Source organism: Gopherus evgoodei, chromosome 1, assembly GCF_007399415.2.
Source record: "Gopherus evgoodei ecotype Sinaloan lineage chromosome 1, rGopEvg1_v1.p, whole genome shotgun sequence".
In the NCBI taxonomy this organism is placed as follows: domain Eukaryota; kingdom Metazoa; phylum Chordata; order Testudines; family Testudinidae; genus Gopherus; species Gopherus evgoodei.
In genome coordinates, this window is record NC_044322.1 from 166,994,744 (window position 1) to 167,008,161 (window position 13,418).

The 13,418-nt window shown below is 44.0% G+C and overlaps 1 protein-coding gene across 1 annotated transcript in view; it reads right to left on the reverse strand.

Annotated features, from left to right (window-relative positions):
- Positions 1–12,811, reverse strand: part of LOC115644292 (trifunctional purine biosynthetic protein adenosine-3-like) — a 50,325-nt gene extending 37,514 nt beyond the window's left edge. The window contains exons 1-6 of the mRNA XM_030548437.1: positions 12,667–12,811; positions 9,679–9,774; positions 6,233–6,407; positions 4,075–4,186; positions 3,322–3,390; positions 2,256–2,381 (exon numbers count right to left, since the gene is read on the reverse strand). Of these exons, the coding sequence (XP_030404297.1) occupies positions 2,256–2,381; positions 3,322–3,390; positions 4,075–4,186; positions 6,233–6,407; positions 9,679–9,774; positions 12,667–12,811 (723 nt within the window). The remainder of the gene's footprint in view (positions 1–2,255; positions 2,382–3,321; positions 3,391–4,074; positions 4,187–6,232; positions 6,408–9,678; positions 9,775–12,666) is intronic.
- Positions 12,812–13,418: the final 607 nt, after the last annotated feature.

Sequence of the window (13,418 nt, forward strand, 5' to 3'; positions counted from 1 at the left end):
AAACAGAGTCGCGACCCACTTTGGGGTCCCAACCCACAGTTTGAGAACCCCTGGTCTAACCTATACTTAAAAACCTCAAATGATAGGGATTCCAAAACCTCCCTCAGTAACCTATTCCAATACTTAACTACCCTTATAAAGAAAGTTTTTCCTAGTCTTCCTTAAGTCTTCCTTGCTACAGATTAAGCCCATTGCTTCTTCTTCTGCCTTTAGTGGACATGAAAAACACATGATCACAGTCCTCTTTATAAAAACCCTTAACATATTTTAAGACTTACCAGGTCCCCCCTCAGTCTTCTTTCTCAAGACTAAGTATGCCAAGTTTTTTTTTAAATTTCCATATAGGTCAGGTTTTGTACACCTTTTATTATTGTTGTTGCTCTCCTCTAAACGCTCTCCAATTTGCCCACATCTTTCCTGAAATGTAGCCCCAGAACCACAAGGACCAGCTTCTTCCTTTCCCTGGGGATGCTCAACCCCGACTCAGCCCCAGAGCCCCCCCCCCTTTCCCCAAGTTCCTACCTCTGCTCCAGGCCCCACCCCCACTTCACCCTTTCCCCCCAGGCTCCACCCCCATCCCACCTGCACCCCACCTCCTCCTGCTCCCTTCCCTAAGCATGTCCCATTCCCGCTTCTCCTCCTGCCCCCCACCCCCAGTGCCTCCTGCACACCACGGAACAGTTGATAGCGGAAGGCAGAAAGCACTGGGAGGGAGGGGGAGGAGTTGATTGGCAGGAGGCGCTTGGAGGAGGAATAGGTGGGAGGTTGGCTGCCAGTGAGTGCTAAGCATCATTGGCGTCTATGCCCAGAACTGTATACAGAACTCCAGGCAGGCCTCAGGAGTACTGAGCAGAGCAGGACAATTACCTCCCTTGTCTTACCTACAACACTCCTGTTAATACACCCAAGAATGTTATTAATAGATCACAAATTGAATATGAATCAACAATAACCTCCAGATCCTTTTCAGCAGTACTACCCTCTAACTAGCCAGTTATTCCCCATTTTGCAGTTATGCATTTGATTTGTCCTTCCTAAGTGTAGCACTTTGCACTTGTCTTTACTGAATTTCACCTTGTGGATTTCAGACCAATTCTCTAGTTTGTCAAGGTCATTTTGAATTACAACCCTGGCCTCCAAAATGCTTACAGAAGCCCACCCAGCTTGGGGTCATCCACAAATTTTATAAACATAGTACTGGACCCAGAACAGACTCCTGCAGCACCCTACTCGATATGTCCCCCAAGTTTGACAGCAAACCAATGATAGCTACTCTGAGTATGGTCTTTCAACCCTTGTGCACCCACCTTATAGTAATTTCATCTAGCCTACATTTCCCTAGTATTTTATGAGAATGTCACTTGGAACTATGTCAAAATTCTTACTAAAATCAGGATACAATATATACATCTACTACTTCCCCTCCTTCCCCTGCAACCGCTGGGCTAATAACCTTGTCAAAGAAGGAGATTCAGTTAATTTGGCACTATCTATTCTTTACAAATCCTTGTTAGTTATTACTTATCATACTACTATCTTCTAGGTGCTTAAAAATGTGTTTGATAGTTTCTTTCAGTATCTTCCCAGGTATCAAAGTTTGGCTGACTGGTCTATAATTCTCCATGTCCCCCTTTCCTCACCTTTTTAAAAGATGTTTGCCCTTCTGCAATCTTCTGGGACCTCACCCATCCTCCACAGGTTCTTAAAGATCAATGTTAATGCTTCAGCTAGCTCCTTAAATATCCTCAGTCATTAGGCCCTGTTGATTTGAATACATCTAACTTATCTAAATATTCTTTAACCTATTCTTGCTTGTGTTCCTTCTCCAGGTTAATGTTAACTGCATTAAGCAGCTGGTCACAAACATTCTTTGTTACCAAAAAATATAACAATTCTGAAATCATTAACTAAGGTCATGTTTAAGATACAGAAAGCCTCCAGACATGTCGGGAATTACACAGGTCCACTGTTTTAAGTGTATGCTCATTTCCAAAGTTGCTAACAACTTGGGAGGCACCCATTCCTAAAATTAACAGAAAAGCCACATGGGAGACCGTTTCCCAGAACTCAGACCTGAAGTCCAAGAATGAATAATAGGACTGGGGCTCCATATCCTTATGCAAACTAAGCACTGACTTCACAGGGAGTTTTGCTTACATAATGGCAACAGGATTGAGCCCTTATTAACAAATTAATCAATGCTTAATTACATTTCATGAGTAGATTTGGAAAATAAAATCAAAAGATCACTACACCTGTGGAACTGGGCAATAAGCTCCCATCCCTGCAGTGTTTGGGCCCTGGTCTCCATCCATTAACTGTTTGTGGGCCTGGACTAGTGGCATGGGAGCAACAGTGACACCATCAGTGAAGCACAAGCACTGTAAAGAAAAACAAACACAGAATGTACTCAAATGGTTATGTTCTGTATTACCTGAAATCAGCTCAGAAGGCCACAGATTTAGCCCTGTCATTAGTATTTAAGGTTCAAAACTAGAAAACAGTGGGCCAAATTCATCCTGTTGTAACTCCATTGACTACAAGGAGTAGCCTGTTTTAATTATATAGTTAGGTATTAACAAAGATTTCTGGAGACAATGGTTTTGACTGGTGAGGGCCACATATAAGAATTCCCTTCTACCAAACTATCAGGGCTGGGCACATTAAGGTCCTGATCCAACAAGCCCACTTAAATTTATGCTTATCTTTAGGCATGTGAGTAGTCCCACTGACTTCACTGGAACCATTCAAGTGCTTAAAATTAAGCACGGGTGTAAATATTTCCAGGACCAGGGTCTAAAAAGAGAGCAAAATATTATCTTTGGTAATGGAATAAAATCTTGTGTAGAGAATTCATCTTGTAACTGTGGCACAACATCCAGACCTGCGCTATATAGGTAAGCTTAAATTTTGTCCTGCAGATGAGTAACATAGTCTACAGCAAGGAAGGCACCACAACTTATTTAGAGATATGAAAAGTGAACTAAGCATTAGGACAACAATTTAGGATGTAATGTAAGAATTACAGCAAAGTGTATATATTAAAAATCAGCAAACTCTTTCTTTCTCCTCTAGAGAATCAATTCACCCCCACAGATCACAGTTACTGCGTATTTATGGTTAATGTAGAATAGAGTTGTACTGAGAACATATATTAACTAACTTGACATCAGACTGCATGTCTTACATATTTATGTGGTTGTCATATAAAACACAAACTAGTTAAAATGAAGAATTCATGCTTTTAGGCAAAAAGTGTAACAACAATACAAGTGCATAAAAGGATTTGTGACCAAACTATTGAGCCAAAACTGAACATACAGATAGCTCTTCCCCTTCGAGAAGTTCTTCAATGACAACCGTCTCTCCAGTCTTTCCAAACACTTTATCCTGCATTAAAAATATTCTTTAGTTATTAGCTGTGACATCCATCAGTTAGATCATGTCTTCTCTTTAGAAAAGAAAAGCATTGCAAAGAGAAGGAAAGACAAAGTATATGAAAAGAGCCAGTTTATATTAATCCTGGGATTCTGTGCAGAGACAACCAGAGCAATGAAAAGACCACCCCCCTCAGATCAGAAAGTCGTCACACAACCCAGAACTTAACTGATTACATACAAAATGAGGGATCTAGAGGGGGAAACCGAGCAAAGAACACTGGTCAACACCCATTGCCATGAGAAAGGGTCAAAGGAATCAATAGATGCCGCCCAGAGGAACTCTGCCCAGATATGTGCCTGGGCAAGGCATCAGGAAATTGGCCCACAGTCACAAGAAACAGACAGTTTTGGCGACTGAAGCCTTCCTTTTACCCAGAGAACAGGTACAGCATAGACAGCAGCAGCAGTAAGCTTCCCAGTACACCAGCCCTGAGCTGGAGGGACCTCCTTAGGTTATGAAAATAATTCAGTTTCAAGGTCCATTCAGCTCTCAGGCAAACAAAGTGGTGGGTTTGGTGATGAAAAACACTTGTCTGCCTGGCCTAGAATGGAGTGAAATCCCCAAATTCATTTATTCCAGGTCACCGAGCAATGAGAATCAGACCTCACAGTAATTAAACAAAGGGTAGCTTACCTGCAAAATCTCTTGCACAGCTCTGCAGGCTTCCTCTTTGCTGGCTGCAATAATTATTTCTTTTCTAGCAGCTTGGCCACTAGCCTTTATAACCAGTGCAGGAAAGTCTGTGCTATAAGTGATGGTAGGGCACATTAGAGTCAGGATCAGACATCTCCAATGCATCATCTAAAAGGTACATTTCTAAGCTGAACACTTCTAAAATTTTCCCCTTTTTCTGAGGAATAATACATTAAAATGTACCTGCTTGTGCCAATATTACATGTCATATTTTCAGATAGACTTAATGTGGTCTTGTGGCCTAAGCACAGGACTGGTAACCAGGAACTCCTGAGGACTAGTGTGGGCTCTGACATTTGCTCACTGTGCAGGTCACAGTCATAATTAATGCTGAGTTTTGCACTTAAAGCAGGGATTCTGCTACTTTGTTACATGAGGAATATGGTGTATTTTACTTGACATTATAGCATGTATTCTTTGAGCATCAAATGATTTATTATCCAATTCCGAAAGATAGTTTAACCACATTTTATACATCTTTCCTCCTCCCTCAGATATTGGATAGCAAAACTAAATGGAATATTTGAACAGAATATTCATAACACCAGCATGCAAACAGACACACATTTTCTGATATAGCATGTTTTCTTTTTCATATTTTAATCCACTGACACAAAGCCCAATTCTTGATTTCAATAGGAGCAGGAGCAAGCACAAAAAGCTCATATTCTGCAGCACATGGCATGCCGACCTGGGATTGCTTTTCTTCTTTGTGTTGCAGGTTCTTTTATTGTTTACATATTAAAGTTCCTTTGCATAACTGTAATAGAAAATAGTGTAGTAGAACTTGTTTGGGCAAAATTAGTATGAAGAAAGATTTTATTTTTAAATGCCTGTTCTCATTGATAGTAACATATGTAAGACCCGACATAAGAGAAAACACAATTTGTGGACCCAATGCATGGCTGTAGAACAGAACAGTTGTACAGCCGTAGCTTTCTTCTGGGGTCAATTGCACTATGGTAAGGGAGCATCACTACTCAAGGCCAGATTGTGAACCCCTTTCACAACTGAGAGTCACTCCCCTAAAGAATCCTACTGACTTCAGTGGGACTACTTAGAGTCACTGCTCACCAACATGAGTAAGGAATATGCAATCTAGCCTTAAATGAGTAAGAAGTTGAGCTTCAGCTGTGAGTATGTGTATCCTTTCATAGTGCTCCAGGAATAACATTGTCATCTGTGATTGCGCACAGGATAGCCTGATCCATATATGAAATAGCTGAAGAAAACTTCAGTTAAATACAATGTTATTTTTCTTAGATCAGTTTTTTCCTTATCATGGATGGCCAACTGTTATCCTTATGTAGTTTAACAGAGAAAAACCTCTATGATCTCTGAGCTGAAACTTGAAAAACTGCCATTGTGGCCCTCAGTGCCATCACAGTTGCCCAATGGCTACCCTTGTCTTTGATTATTAAAGCATCTTAATGACAACTAGTAGCTAATAAAGTATCAACAAGTAAAAGAAAATATCATGAGGTAGGACCATTGGTGGCGGGGGCCCCCTCCACATACATTGGGGAGGCTAGTCCCATGGCCCAACTCCTTCCAGATGAAGGCCCGCTCCCCCACAGCAGGAGCCCTGCGCCCCTCCTCCCATGGCCGGAGAAGCCCTGGGCCGACGGAACCCCAATCCACTCCTATCACAAACGGAAGAGACTCGGGCTGGCCCTTGCTGTGCTGGCTGACCAACCCGAGCTGGAGAATGGGAAAGGTAGTGTGCCTCGTCTCCTGAGACCCTCAGACACCCAGTAGGTGAATGCTGAGCTTTTTATATGTGCTATGCAGGTTCGGGGCAGCTGAGGAGGCACTATCTGCTATTCAGCTTCCTGGGTTCATCAGTAATCGCTCTGGAGTCCAGGGAGATTATTGATGAACCCAGGAAACTGAGTAGCAGATACCGCTGCCTCAGCTGCCCTGGTATCTGCATAGCGCATAATAATAAGCAAAAATCCACAACACACCGTCCCGCATCAGCGGCTCTGCCAGGGGAGGTTTAGCCTTTCCTGGTCTATTATACTCGCCACCCATGGGTAAGATCAAATATACAAGATACTTCAAAAAGTGAATAAGCTTCAAGTGACGGATGGTTTACCTGGTAATAAAGCTACAAGCTTCTTGAGGATCGGCAAATGCTTTCCCTCTTGCTGTTGGGATCCCATGACAATCCAGAAAGGCTTTGGCAAAGCTTCTATTGGTCTCTAGCTGAGCTGCTTTGGCTGAGGGACCAAAACATCTAACTCCAGCTGACATCAAGTCATCCACAATTCCTAGTAATTGAAAAGTGCCAAAAGATAAAGGCACTCAAATATTCAGATGTCTACCTAAGATGGCCTTTTTATTCTATAAGACCATGGTTTTCAATGTCTAATATTTCCATACCTCCATTCAAAATGTTTTAGAGGTCCACAAATGAAAAAAAAAAAAAAGGTTGAAAACCACTGCTATAATAGAAAAAAGGTGAGTGAGGTAACATCTTTTATTGCACCAACTTCTGCTGGAGAGAGAGTGACAAGGTTTTGAGCCTATACAGAGCTCTTCTTCAGGTTTGGGAAAGGTATTCAAGAGTGTCAGAAGTAAATACAAGGTGGGACAGATTGTTTACCATAAGTAGTTAACACATACTCGAGACCATTCAAGGTGAAGTGGCCTATTAACAACTTCCAGTCATAGGACAAAAAAAAAGGGGTGGTGGTGGTTTATGGGTTATACATTGTTGTAATAAGCTATAAATCCAGTTTCTGTATTAAGACCATAATTTTTAGTGTCTAGCAATGTTATAGCAGCAAAGAGTCCTGTGGCACCTTATAGACTAAGGGCTTGTCTACATCAGAAAGTTGCAGCGCTGGTGAGGGAGTTACAGCGCTGCAACTTTGAAGGTGTACACATCTGCAGGGCACCACCAGCGCTGCAACTCCCTGTTTGCAGCGCTGGCCGTACTCCCGTTTTGTCTCGGGTGTAGAGGATCCAGCGCTGGTGATCCAGCGCTGGTAATCCAATGTAGACAGTTACCAGCGCTTTTCTTGACCTCCGTGGAAGGAGGAAGCCTCTGGTAATCAAGCTGGTTTCCTTTCCCGGTTTGCTCTCTCGGTCCCGGAGCCACCCAGCAAACCGCAGGGAAGGAGACCTGCTTGCTCGGGGTTCCGGGACCGAGAGAGCAAACCGGGAAAGGAGACCAGCTTCGCCGCGGTTTGCTCTCGCGTTCCCGGAGCCACCCAGCAAACCGCAGGGAAGGAGACCTGCTTGCTCGGGGTTCCGGGACCGAGAGAGCAAACCGGGAAAGGAAACCAGCTTCGCCGCGGTTTGCTCTCTCGGTCCCGGAACCCCGAGCAAGCAGGTCTCCTTCCCTGCGGTTTGCTGGGTGGCTCCGGGAACGCGAGAGCAAACCGCGGCGTTCCCGGTTTGCTCTCTCGGTCCCGGAACCCCGAGCAAGCAGGTCTCCTTCCCTGCGGTTTGCTGGCTGGCTCCGGGACCGAGAGAGCAAACCGCGGCGTTCCCGGTTTGCTCTCTCGGTCCCGGAACCCCGAGCAAGCAGGTCTCCTTCCCTGCGGTTTGCTGGCTGGCTCCGGGACCGAGAGAGCAAACCGCGGGGAAGCTGGTTTCCTTTCCCGGTTTGCTCTCTCGTCCCGGAACCCCCCTTGAAGCCGCCCAACAGCGCTGCAGTGTGGCCACATCTAACACCACTTGCAGCGCTGGTTGCTGTAAGTGTGGCCACTCTGCAGCGCTGGCCCTATACAGCTGTACTAATACAGCTGTAACAACCAGTGCTGCAAAATTTTAGATGTAGACATGGCCTTACAGACGTATTGGAGCATGAGCTTTCGTGGGTGAATACCCACACGGCTATGATACTAGCAATGTTATGAATTTAAGCTCCCAGGCTCGTCTTTTGAAGATGTTGTGCAGGTTTCCTCTGAGGATGAGAACTAAAAGGTCAGATATGGAGTGGTCATTTCATGAAAAGTGTTCACCCACAGGTGAAGCAGTATTTTTGTCTTTTGTCATTTTTCTGTGTGAATTCAAGGCATAGTGCTATCTGGTTTCACCCACTCAGTTGTTATTGGGGCATTTAGTGTGCTGGATAAGGTACATTACATATTTTGAGAGGCATGTGTAGGACCAATGGATCTTGAAAAGGGCATTGTGCTGGGAGTTGATCATCCTAGCAGTGGACATATGTCTGCAGGTTTTGCATCTGTTGTTATGCCAGGGTCTGGTGCTGCTTTGAGTTGGAGTGTCCTGATCTGTGGGAAGCTTGCTTTTGACAATGAGCTTGGAAAGACTGGGGGATTGTTTGAAGGCCAGAAGAGGAGGTTCAGGAAAGATTTCTTTCAGGATGTGATTCCCATCAAGTATAAGCTGTAATTGTTTAATGATACCCCCTGTGTGTGCCATTGTGGGGTGGTAGGTGACAACTAGGAGGGTGTGTTGGAGAGTTCTTTTATTCTGAATTGAATCAGGTTCTCTCAGGGTATTTGGGTGACCCGTTCCATAATGCAATCTATTTCTTTAGTGGAGTGTCCTTGTTTGGTGAAGGTAGTTATTCTATAATATCTTTACATTATTGATAGGTTTGTGTGCTTTATTACCATTTTATTTTTTTTCTCATCCCTCATTTGAAAATATTCAGGGTGCTGTTAGCATGGAAGCCTACATTTCATTTGGTGCCCCCTAGTTCTTCTGTTATGAGGAGTAAATAACACTTCCTTATTTACTTTCTCCACACCAGTCATGACTTTATAGACTTCTATCATATCCCCCCTTAGCAATCTCTTTGCCAAGCTGAAAAGTCCCTAAACATTTTTGTTGCCCTTTTCTGTACTTTCTCCACTTCCAATATATCCTTTTTGAGATGGAGCAACCAGATCTGCATTCAGAATTCAAGATGTCATTTTGCATAGAGGCAAAAAAGAACTAGATACGTTCATGAAGAATAGATTCCATCAAAGGCTATTAGCCAGGATGGGAAGGCATGGTGTCCTTACCCGTTAGCCAGAAGCTGGGAATGGGAGACAGGAGATGGATCTCTTCTAATTATGTGTTCTGTTCATTCCCTCTGAAGCACCTGACATTGGCCCCTGTCAGAAGACAGGATACTGGGCTAGATGGACCATTGGTCTGACCCAGTAGGGCCATCCTTATGTTCTTAAGTACCTCCCAAAGCACCATCCAAGCAGCCTGCTACGTCCTTTGCTATAGTGAACAGTTTAATGCTCAAAGTGTTATTTTACAAATGGATTAAGCTACCTGTTTCATCATTTGGTTTCAAGAGACCTTTAATCTTATTTTACAAGCCTTGTAGTGAGACCATCCAGTTACTTTACATTTCCCACATGATGTCTAACATGTACACAGCAATGAAGCAAAAATTAGACATAAAATGATTTCATATGTACAGTATAGAGAAAAACCTAGAATATTCTTACAGTTCAGTTAAATTAAGGTAGAATACAGTTTAAAACTTCAATATGATTATTTTTCTTTTAAGATAAATTCAAGGCATTTGGCTTTTTCTAACAAGAGAATTTATTCTACCCTTACCAGTTCCCAAGAGAGCCTCTGGTCCAACTACCACAAGTCCAATGTTATGGTCTTTGCAGAACTGGGCAAGGATAGTATGATTGCTGACTAACACAGCTGAAAAGAATAAAGATATATAATTAAGTTACAAGTATAAAACACTTGTACACTGAATCAAAGACAGGGGTTTATAATTCCACCCCCAAACAGTGACAATACAGTGTTGGAATAGGATATTATAGGCAAAAGGAGAGCTGACTTAAAGGGTGTTATGTCCATATAGACATTATCAAAACTGAAATAGAACTATAAACAGAGTCCAGAACAGGTAACTGAAGGTTATGCACAATATCTGATAAATATACAGTCATTAAATATTAATTACGCTATGTTTATTTTGGGTAGCCCAAGTAAACACACTTTAAAAATATGTTTATACAAATGGACTAGCACATTTTAAAAATAAAAAGGTGTTCTAGCACCAGAGCTGTCTCTGATGGGCAGAAGATGGAACTGTAGCACTTCTTAGGCAAAATGTATTTTATGCAGGAAAATGCAAAATTCTATACCCAGTGCTGTAGAATTCCCCCAGGAGTAAAAGTTCATCACAGCACTCTGTACGCAGAGCCAGGTTAGGATACAGTGGGGCACACAGGGCTGGGGGGGGGGGCACAGCCTGCGGTTCAGAATGGCTACTCAGGAGGACAGACCAGAGCATGGGCTCAGGAGCTTGTGGGTGACAATGTTGAGCCTGGGGACGGTGGAGAGGAGCCGCAGAGACCCATGGAGATGAGGGGTGTGGGGACAGGGGTAGATGTGCCTGACTGAATGGGAGAGGCTTGGGGTCAGCCAGGATCTGCATGGGGGCGGCTTCCCAACACCCTAACAATCCCCCCCTCAAAGCAAAACCTTCCACCCACACCACTATGCTCTTTCCCTCTCCCTCTGCTCCCCCAACACCCCTGACTCCCCCAAGTCTTTGCATTGCTTCTGACAGGTGCAGGAAATACAATTCCGTATTGTCATTTAAATGAATTACACAAAGTTCAGTATTAATATGCCTCGTGAGGAATCTATTTGTCAAAAAAACAAACAAACCCCAAAACAAAACAGAATCTTTTTTTTGTCTGTATTGTTAGACATACTTGTTGACAGATATTTTGAAAAAATTACCAAAATAATTGTAACTGGCATGATTATATTGTGTTATTTTGACAAATAAAATATGCAGAATTTTCAAATATTGTGTGCAGAACTTTTACTTTTTTGGTGCAGAATTCCCCCAGGAGTAAATCATGAGCCTGATCCAGTGACCACTGAAATCAGCAGAAAGATTCTCATTGATCTGTACTTTAGGAACAATGGCAAGAGAAACTATTCTCACATAATCAAGCATTAAAGCACATATTGATTAGATTCAGTGACAGTGAAGTAAATCCTTTACCACTGAAGAAGGTAGAACCTAAAATACATTGTGAATTTGATAGATTTATCAGTTTCACTCCATTAATTTTTGGACCTTTGTATTTGTTTTTGGGAGTGGTGAGTATCCATTGAGACCCAGCTGTTCTCAAGTCTCATGTGTTGTTTACTTTAATTCCTGACACTATATCAAAACACATGTGATACAGGGTTTACTCCTGAGGGCATTCTGCACCAAAAAGTAAAAATTCTGCACCAAACATTTAAAATTCTGTATACGATATTTTAAAATTCTGCAAATTTTATTTGTAAAGTAAATGTGGAGGCTCCAGCATGGCACTGGGAAGCATAGGCCACTGGCTGCACAGAGATAGGAAATCACTCTGCAGCTTCCCCCCCAGGACACAGACTCAGTGGTGAGGCTGCACCCAATCCTGACACAGCGCAAGGACCATGCTTGCCCCAGAAACATCTCAGGGTCCCTGTGTGGGCAGGCAGGCTCAGCAAGGCAGGATCCAAGTGTGGAGGGGCTTAGGGTTGAGAGGGTTCTGTGTGGGCAATCTGGGTGTGGACGGCTCAGTGGGGGATCTGGTTGGGGGGGGGATCTGGATGCACAGGGACTTGTTGGGGGTTCTGGATGAAACATTAATGGGTCTCTGTGGGGTATCCAGGTGAAAGGTGGTTTGGGATCAGTGGGGGAGATCCAGGTGTGTGGGGAGGGGACAGAGCTCGGTGGGGAGTTCAGATGCTGGGAGAGTGGGACTCAATGTAGGGATCCAGGTGCAATGAGTTGGGGCTCGGTGGAGTAGGGATCTGAGTGCTGGTGGCCTGTCGGGATGGTCCAGGTTCATGGGGAGTGGGGCTTATTGGGGGAGTACTGAGTGTGAGGGAGTGAGGCTCAGCAGAAGGGTCTGGGCATGAGGGGATTTGGATGCACAGGTGGATGGGGGAGCAGCTCTCTGTACAGGACTCCCTCCCCCTGCAGCTGAGGAATGATGAGTGAAGGAAGTGGAGGGGGGCGGGCAGGGGTTTTTGCAGAATTTTCTGCAACCAGGGGAGAAATCTGGGGGGGTCTGACCCAGCCCCAGATGCCATACAGGGGAAGAGGAAGTCCCATCCTCTCCAGCCCAGCTGTGACTAACAGCTGAGCCCAGCACAGGGTGGGAGCCACCAGCCAGCTCTTCCCCAGTCCCGTCTCCTGCCCCACAGTGATTTATGTCTCTGCCAACTGCCCTAGGTACCTGAAACATACTGCTGGGCAGGGTTGCATGACCACTGTGGCTTCCCTTTGCTTCCCTGTCAGAAAGTCATTTTTCTATGGGGAAGCAAAGAAATCTGCGGGGGTCATAAATGCTGTGCATACGCAGAATGGCCCCACGAGTGTTTTATAAAATAATCTGACAATTCAAAAAAAAAAAACAGCAAAAATTATTTACATGTGGTATAATTTGTGGTATCTTTTGTGGAAAAGAATAAGACACTGTTAATTTCTATTGATTCAACATATAATATTGAACAGTTTTTGTTTATATTCACACATCTATATACGTGCACAGCTTGAAATATCCTTTATTTGCTTTCCATTACCTGAATTTGAAATCTTTCCATTATTGGCTGTTCCTGCATTTCCTGGAGCAACTAGCACTTGTTTTACATGTGGAGATTGTGCCAATTTCCAGGCCAGAGCATGCTCTCTGCCTCCACTGCCAATCACAAGCACTCGATCAGCCATCAGACTGTGAAAAGCCAGTCACTGTACTTATTTCGGAATCCTATGGGAAAAAACAAAACATATGAATTATGTCTCTAACAGCCACTCATAATTGGTGGCCTCAGTCTAGTGTCCATCATATATGTATTCAGGTGACAAAAATACAGCATTACACATGGTATTGATTGGCCACAGTGTTGGCCTTCTGGGTGATATCATGGACCAACTGAAGTCAGTGGAAGTTTTACCATTGACTTCAATGGGGTCAAGATTTAATCCCTTAAGTATACAGGCCAATATGTAGAACAGGAATTGGCAACCTTTGACAAACCCCCTGGCGGGTTGGGCCAGTTTGTTTACATGCCACGTCCACAGGTTCAGCCGATCCTGGCTCATGCTGCTTCCCGCCGCCCCCATTGGCCTGGAGCGGCGAACCATGGCCAGTGGGAGCTGTGATCGGCCGAACCTGCAGACGCGGCAGGTAAACAAATTAGCCCTGCCCCCCAGGGTGCTTACCCTGGCGGGCCACGTGCCAAAGGCTGCCGGTCCCTGGTATAGAGACTCAACTACCCATCTAGGTCTAGTTCCTCCACAGAAGTACTGAGGCACATTGGCAGTGTGGGAAAAC